Source organism: Opisthorchis viverrini (genome assembly GCF_000715545.1).
Source record: "Opisthorchis viverrini unplaced genomic scaffold opera_v5_223, whole genome shotgun sequence".
NCBI classification, from domain to species: Eukaryota; Metazoa; Platyhelminthes; class Trematoda; order Opisthorchiida; family Opisthorchiidae; genus Opisthorchis; species Opisthorchis viverrini.
In genome coordinates this window covers 104,503-113,427 of record NW_008751880.1, presented here as the reverse complement: position 1 = coordinate 113,427, position 8,925 = coordinate 104,503, and the positions used below count along the sequence as shown (strand labels likewise).

The 8,925-nt window shown below is 45.8% G+C and overlaps 1 protein-coding gene across 1 annotated transcript in view; it reads right to left on the bottom strand.

The window, feature by feature from the left end:
* The window catches only part of T265_08521 (hypothetical protein), a gene marked incomplete at both ends in the record, with an annotated part of 60,285 nt that overhangs the window by 32,978 nt on the left and 18,382 nt on the right, over window positions 1-8,925 (bottom strand). The window contains 4 exons of the mRNA XM_009174350.1: window positions 2,081-2,491; window positions 4,371-4,453; window positions 7,729-7,762; window positions 7,857-8,101. Of these exons, the coding sequence (XP_009172614.1) occupies window positions 2,081-2,491; window positions 4,371-4,453; window positions 7,729-7,762; window positions 7,857-8,101 (773 nt within the window). The remainder of the gene's footprint in view (window positions 1-2,080; window positions 2,492-4,370; window positions 4,454-7,728; window positions 7,763-7,856; window positions 8,102-8,925) is intronic.

The window sequence follows — 8,925 nt, the reverse complement described above, 5'->3', positions numbered from 1 at the left end:
TTTTGGAGAGCTCTCCGTACACTCTCACACGTTCGGAAGTCCGAGAATACAAAGAACGTATTATGTTTACAAACTTCCGGGGCATTCCTTGGTAGGCAAGCGTCTCAAGAACAACAGATTGATCAACCAAATCGAATGCGCCTCGGAAATCCAGTAATATTAGAATCGTGGGTCGCTTATACGTATGGCGTTGTTCTAGCACCGCCAAATACCACTGCCTTGCGGTTAGGCTTTTGAGCAAAAGGCTTTGGTTGAGGACCCTAACCTTCCTCCTGTCAAGGTGTGGGCGACCTGGCAGTATCCCAGCCCTCGTACAATCATGAAATTCACGAATAACATTACTCTCATTTTATTGCATGGCTGTGAAAGTTGGCCTGTTCGAGCAACGGAACTGACGTCTTCAGGTGCTCGACAACAATCGTTTCACCAACATCGCTCGTGTGGGTTGGTGTCGGAGAATCCTAACAAGGCTATTAAAAAGCAAGTTGTGCAAGAGACTTCCATTACACAATATGTCCAGCACCAGAAGCTCCGTTGGTTAGGTCATATATCGCGCACTCCCAATCATCGTTTGTCGAATAGAGTGCCGATTCCCGTACCCAATTCAGAGTGCGTGCAACAGTGCACGAAAGCGTCCGAAGCGCTTTTACCCATGCTAATGTATTGTAAGCTCGAACTGGTTGTATTGTTGTTGAAGTTCACATTGATTTCTTGCATTTGAATGAGTGAGTTCACCGGATGGACTGTAAACTAACAACTAGGAAAACGTCCCAAGGGGAAGAGCTGAAGACAGGATTAGGTACCCCGACCTGTCATCATCACCATGGACAGCATGACATCAGTGTTCAGCTGCCGTACAACCATGATTCATTAGAAGGCCTTAATGTGAAGAAAATAATGAAGGTGGGTGGAGAAGGCACTTAGTGCTAGCTAACCACAATCATTCCGAGGTGCCTACACATCCAGACACCTAATCCGGCAATCTGAGTGGTAACTAACAACAAGAACGCCGATGACATCAATCAGAAACCTGTTGTGGCCTGGTGTACGATCGTGCAACTCTGTATCGGTCCCTTGGCTTCCTGCTCCGCTCACTGTGGTATATCAGAAGGTACGGTAGCTCTACACAGCCCTTTATGGAGACAAAGGGAAATTAGTACAACTGTATTAATAGGGTAGTCACAATGTGTTCCACAAGGTCGTGTCAGAATCTCCGTGAGCAGATCACCTGAGTAGGTGTCTGGATGTGTAGGCACCTCGGAATGATTGTGGTTAGCTAGCACTAAGTGCCTTCTCCACCCACCTTCATTATTTTCTTCACATTAAGGCCTTCTAATGAATCATGGTTGTACGGCAGCTGAACACTGATGTCATGCTGTCCATGGTGATGATGACAGGTCGGGGTACCTAATCCTGTCTTCAGCTCTTCCCCTTGGGACGTTTTCCTAGTTGTTAGTTTACAGTCCATCCGGTGAACTCACTCATTCAAATGCAAGAAATCAATGTGAACTTCAACAACAATACAACCCGTTCGAGCTTACCATACATTAGCATGGGTAAAAGCGCTTCGGACGCTTTCGTGCACTGTTGCACGCACATTCCTGCCCAGTCAAGGGGGAAACGACCGGCGTCAGTAAAGCGAAATGACCCACATTGCAACGTTGAACACCGTACCCTACGGGTATAAACTTGTATTATGCGATCATCGTTGTTAGGGGCCAGGCTGAAAGTAGATTTTTGAGTCGTGTATTTTATCTTGTAACGTGAACTCAGTCAAAGTGAAAAGTTGATACGCCCTCTACAGGGTGTCTGCCATGCACGCGAACAGAAAACATCCCCTGTTGGTAGACATCGAGTAATTACGGTTATCCCAGGTCTACGCATCAGTTTGTCTAGACTTCTTGATAAATATAGAAACATGAATTTCAAAACTGACTTCAACAGAATGAAAAACATCGAGTAGTTAGACGAAGCCCGAAATAAATGTACAGAGATTATTGCAGGCAAAGCAAAGGCAACGCTCTGTGAAGGAAGAGCTAGTAATAACTGACCAAAAACTGTATGGATTTACTGTGCTTACTTCATATAAACCAGCTTGCACAAGCGTAGCGAGCAACAATGCGGTATAGCTGTCCGTCAGATCAACTGAAGTACAATTGGGCACTTCGAACTTGGAAAAAATGCGACATCCTTCGGCCGCAACAAAGCCCCCCTCGAGATCGCATGCAGTTTGAGGAGACTGCCTTTGGTAGTGGGGAGTTGGTGGGCATACAGTAGAAGGCTGCCGCAGATTCGACTGTGTCGGAGCAATACTGTGGTGCTGTAGGACAGAGCAGAGGTCATCCATAGGAGCCTGCATGGGAAGGGTGAATGGAGCACAGCTCGCCAAGGCCTCGGTGAGAGCTAAAATCGCCGGCTCCATGTATTTAACAGACGGATGTGGAAGAGGCAGAGTAGGGAAGAGGCCAAACAGCACCTCGAGTATCTGATCCTAATAGAAAAAATATGAAGACAGGCGTCCGGTAGACAAAAAAAGCTGTTACAAGAATATAAATATACAAAAGAAAAGATATAAGCGGTCCGTGGCACTTTAAGCCACCAGGGAATAGTCGAGAAGAGTTTGAGAGGTTGACTGGGACCAACCTTAGCAGAACATACACTGAGCTCAAAACACAAGTCTCGCTGATGCTTTATCGGCTTTGTGGAGAGTAACAGGGCAGGAGAGAAAAAGATTATCCCAACGATTCCTTGCATCAAAAACACAACGGGGAAAATGGAAAGGATGCCTAGTTTTTCAGGCGATAGCTACAGACAAGACGTGCTTGTTGGACGGATACAATGTTTCAAAAACAGTAAATGTATGCCATGCCAGCATCTCCAACAACCTCCAACAATTAGTGCACTGCTAAATTCCATCACATTAACCACTCGAGGATAGCTGAGTTCGATCCCCGGCTGCTCCATTTTTCAGTTAGAGCGGACACTCTCAAGTAGACAGAAATGACACGAACTTGGAGGTGAAAACGAACAGGCAATAAATCGTGACACCTGTTACTAGGGGATAAACAGACCTTGGGCAGGAGCGGAAACCGGAGGAGCGAGCAGCAAGGAAGCAAGACGCAGTTAAACATTTAAATCACGCTACTCATGAGTAGTCCAAACAGAAGATAAAAATTACCCCCGATCGCCATTGATTCGCGGGAACCAACACCAACCTAGCCTAAGCACCATGAATGAGTCATTTCAGCCAATTTCCACAAGGAATGCAGGTAAGGTCTTCAGTACTTATGAAAAATCGCTGAATGCCATGATTGGTATTCATATAGATGGAACAGCACAATGGAAATGCACTCCAAACCATACCGCTGTCACAGGCATAAAAATGCCGCGACCGGACGAGTAATTTTGCTTTCTGATGTTTAATCGGTAGCAGAAGCGGCACTCCGGGAAAATGAGCTTGTGTGCACAGTCGACGGATCACCAGTTATACGGTGTATGGTATTCGCGGGAACCAACACCAACCTAGCCTAAGCACCATGAATGAGTCATTTCAGCCAATTTCCACAAGGAATGCAGGTAAGGTCTTCAGTACTTATGAAAAATCGCTGAATGCCATGATTGGTATTCATATAGATGGAACAGCACAATGGAAATGCACTCCAAACCATACCGCTGTCACAGGCATAAAAATGCCGCGACCGGACGAGTAATTTTGCTTTCTGATGTTTAATCGGTAGCAGAAGCGGCACTCCGGGAAAATGAGCTTGTGTGCACAGTCGACGGATCACCAGTTATACGGTGTATGGTCTGACAAATGGCAGTTTACACTTTTTACGTGGGAAGCACATGCCAAATGATGCTCACGTTCATTCAGGCTGTGCGAAATAGATCGAACTTCGGAAGGAACTGATCGTAAGAGTCTACGTCACCACCAATTTAACCGTCCATGAGGCAATTCAAACGGGGAGAGCGCGAATACGGGTAAGGAAGCCTCTAAGGGTATCTAGCTAATGAAGATGAAGCGGAAGAAAAGCCTCATCTGAGATCACTCGCTGTGGTAAGCTTAGTTTGGAGTTTCTTGTGGAAGTATAAAAACCCACATGGGAGAATCACTCCTGAGAGAGCGATCGCTCGTGTCGTATCAGGAACATAAGTAAGCGTTAGTACATTTCCGAAGATGCAAACACTCTGAGGTATGGTTTTTTGTCGCTGGTTTGGGCTTTCATGAGTCACTTTGTTGCGATTTATTGCTACAAAGTTATGCGGATAACTTTGGTACTCATGAAAGCGTCACTAAATGGAATTGTGAAAAGCGTTGCAGACGACGCCACGTAGTTGACAATTGCCCAGAGTTTGTCAGACTGACTCACCCGCATTTCTGTGGTGCCAACGGCCAAGCTATACATGAGGGCTTGAAGGCAAGGAAGACCTTCGTTCAGGAAGTACAAAAGCCCTACGGTAGACAAGAGAATAAAAATGACCGATAACGTAACCTGCAATAACAAGAACAGACGACCAAAACAAGTAATTGGAGACCAATTCAACGTTTAGTTGGGTCCATAAGAACTTCTTCACAATCCACTACCCTTGGGACAGCAAATCACAATTAATTGAAACTAAACTGTTGTTTGCAAATCACGTTAACATCAACAGAGGGATCTCAGCTGAATATCTCGTTGAGCTTCGAAAGCAAAACTAGTACTGGGATGTCTGCGCAACACGCGGTCTTGTATCAAGCAAAGCACTTCGACCTCTTGGATATCGCTCCAAACGAACTACGAAGCGGACTTTGTGTAGCACTTCCACTTGAAGGGCACCACAAGCCAGAGACTCAGCTAGATCCCACGGTCACACCAACTTCATTCGCGAGTGTAGAACCCGACAGTTAAAGATGTTTTCGAGAGCCAATCGTTTTCACTAAAGAACCTGCAGTTATTGGTTGTCGATCAGGTGGCTGTTAGGATCTTTCGAATTTGCAAATGTTGCCAACGTTTCGCCACCAATCAAGGGAACATAATAAGTGTGTGTACGCGTGGTGCTCAGAGACGTTCACTGGCCCAGGCATGACGACAGATGGCAGAGTTGGTCAACGGTGTTGCATTTGTGCAATACCCGACTACGTTGCCCTGATAGTTAAGGTATCAGATACCCACTTCGCATACACGAAGTGTAAGATCATCCTCCTGGTCATGCAGTGACTCAATACGCCAGCTACAACTTAGAGAGCCACCTGAATATGTGGGGCGTTTTGCGTACCGTGGAAGTTGTATAAGTTCCGATTGTAGTGTGACAAATGAGATCACTGCATGAATCTACAAGGCTTGGGTCGCCTACGCCAATTTGAGACACCTATTGCGTCAAGGCGGTATACCCCTGAATCTCAAGGGCGTTGTGTATCATGCTACAGTACGGCTATTTTATTGTATGGCTGTGGGACTTGGCCTGTTCGAGCAATGCAACTAAGGAGTCTCCAGGCGTTCGATAACAGTTGTCTCGTGTGGGTTGGTGTCGAAGAATCCATAACGAGGCTACTAGAAAGCGAGTTCTACAACGGGGACTTCCATTAAAGAATATGTCCAGCACCAGAAACTGCGTTGGTTAGGCCATGTATTGCGAAGAGAGTGCTGTTTTTGAGTGCTCTTGGTGATACTCGCCCCTCAGGAAAGGGACCGCGTGACCCCCAATGCGCGCGGTTGGAGACGCTGCAAGAAGTGGTTGCTGAAATGTCAACGGTGTTCTTCTTGTCAGTTTCCATCCAGATTGCCTGATTGAGTGTTTGGAGGTGTAGTCACCTCGGAATGATTGTGGTAAGCTAGCCCTAAGTCCCTTCCCACCCACCTTTATTATTTTCTTCACAATAAGGCCTTCGAATAAATCATGACTGTATGGCAGCGAAGCATCGGTGTTAAACACAGATGTCATGCTGTCCCTGGTGATGATGATGATGATGGTGATGACAGTGCTTATAAACTGCCGCTGGAAGAGTGCAGTACGGGGTGTTCTCTATGTGACCAGCATCTCAGCTGCATGTTATGAAGACTAGCGGCAAACTCGGGGATACTCAGTCCAAACGCGGCAAAGTAACAACAGCCTGGACATTTGATTATAACATTAGGCGGGCGTGCACAATAATAACAGTGAGTACAGGAAGTCTAGAAGGCAGAAAAGAACGCCGACAAAAGAGAGCTATGCTACAAACCCAAACTGTAGTGACGCACTCACCAGACCATGAACGAAGAATCGTTATCAGGGAAATTTTCGCACAAGCCGTGAAAGAAGGGTAGCTGCAGAAGAGCAGAAAAAGAATATAAACCCAACACATACAAACAAACGGCTGTCGACAAAACGATCAGGAAGACTTCGTGAGTATCCCCGTTAGACTGATATGGGATGTGTGTTGATACATACTACGAGTAGTCAATAGCAAGATAACAATGGCAACCTCAAAGCGACCAACCACATTTTCATGACTGATTGAAATTGTGTGGTTCCTTGAAGCGCGCGTGGTTACAGGATAACTATGTATTTAAAGTGGTTTCAGAAACTGTAGCTTCATCTCGCGCAAAATCGAATCTCGCGGAGGCCAGAGTCGCAATGCACTTCAATACTTACCCAGTTTTTAAACATAGGGATTTTCTTTGCAGTTAGTCCGCACCGCATCCCTCTCTATTCCACTGCTAAGGTTTTGTTCCCGTATGGCAACATAACAATCCAGGACCAGTATGTAGTGCTGATGTGACGGTGATCGTAAGCTCCATTTTTGGGTGTTAAATTCTTTAGGCTGCCCAAGATCAAGTAAGAGGGAGACCACTACCCATTCGTCCAGGAGATCGCGGCAAATAGAGCCAACGGAAAACGGGCGTTGGATCAACTAGGCATTAGCAAAGCACGTGCCACATGTAGCATAAAACTGAGATGAGCGATTCTTCACTTGACCACATTAATATGAACAGATAACAATAACAAGCAGTCAGACCCAGTGATGGCCATTTTCTAATAGACAATGACATTAACGATAAAGACAATGTTCCACGACGTCATGATCGTGTCTAGAGTTTCATTTAAGAAATTCCTCAAGGACCACGGCCAAAACCATACTCACCAAATGGATCCTAATCCTACTTCCCAGCCTGCGATCGTTAGCACCCTACTCACAACCAAATTTTGACTGTCAAGGCTCATGTGGACTGCACATCGACTTCGCAGCTTTGAGGTCCATCGATCACTCATGTGGGGCCTCATAAGACGAAGGATTACTATGACAACGAAAACTCGACATGAAGAACCTGATTAGAAAAACATTCATTTGATGGTCAATGGGGATAGGGGACAAAATGGTCACCCGTGGAATCTCAGAGATTCCAGTATTCATTCCACCACACGATGGCAATCATGTTCGTATTGTCTTTATACTCATATTCCAGAGAACGAATAACTATTAATCCCGGCCGACAGTTTCCAAAGTCCAGTTCTATGGCTTTTCCAAATATACGCTTTGCGGTTGCAAGGCAGTGAAGCGTCAGCGTCGACGCTGATGCTGGTAATACTGAGCATTATGCAACTTCGACGCACCAGAAATAAACGTAAAAATCGTCAATCATCCAAAATACTGAAGAACAGGAAACCTACTTTCAGTGATCTCAGTTTCCCACCTAATGGAAAACGTCCATTCTGACGGACTTACGAAAAGCACTCACTTATCATAGGGTGACTTGATCCGAAACGGACGCTCCAGTATGCGAGTGAATGGAACCAGGAATTTCTGAAAGCGAAACAAATGACAACGGGAACGTCCCTAACTGAACAATAAGAGTACACAAAAAAACAGTTAGTTCAAAGGATGCGGATGAACGTACTGCAACTCGCCGAACGGGTAACAAGTGTAGGGTCCTGGTGGAATTCATCAAACTTGATAGAGACAGGAGAACAGCTCCTTGAACACGCGCGGGGTGGACTGTGTTTAGGTCAGGTGAACAGGCGAACGCTGTCAATAAAACTTGAACCAACAAGGCATTCAGAGAATCTGGCCGGTCGATCGAAGGTTTGGAGTGAAGATGTGTGCCCGTTGAAAGGGTTTTGATGTGTTTAGGGGCTAAAAGTACTGCAAAGAGCCAAATGGATACAAGCATTTAGGGCTTGAAGCAAACTTATAGAAAGACACGAACTAGAGTAATACATAGGTCTTGGAACGCCATCAGTAGTAAAGTGGTCAGCGTCCACAGGAAGCTAGCCTAGTTGGACGCATCATTTTATTGCTTCCACAGATGGAAGAAATACGTTCATCCCACAAAAGATACAAACACGACCACAACTTCATACTTTAAGTGAAGACTATCTCTTAATCATCAGGATAATCTAAATGCTTTGCAGGATGGCTGTCAGACATGGTACCGCAAATCATGTAATTAGTTTTGGCGCTAATTTAGATGTTCTTGATGGGTGTCAGCAGTCGCACCCAGCACCTAGCCGAAACACGATTTTAGTGAAATCTAAATCCACCACTACAAAGATTACTGGAATCTCCCACTGAGCAGAAGAGACGTCTCTCTGGTCTTGGGGCACACTAGAGTGGCACCACCGGAATGTCCAAAGATGTTCGAAAGGCTCTGTCACGAAGAGACTGGACCTTACCGTGAGCAGAAGGTCTCTCTGGTCTTGGGGCACACTAGAGTGGCACCACCGGAATGTCCAAAGATGTTCGAAAGGCTCTGTCACGAAGAGACAGACTCTTACCGTGGTGTGAAGGTTTGCGCACCTCAGCGATCCATTGAGCTATACTGGAGAGTGTCTCGCGACACTCACAGAGTCTCTCATACCAGGTTGGTCAATGGTTAGAGGTCTGACGAACACAGTCTCCTGGCCCTCCAGGTTGGGGGTTGGAACATGTGGCGACTTGTTCCGTAGAAATGGTAATGCATTTGCATT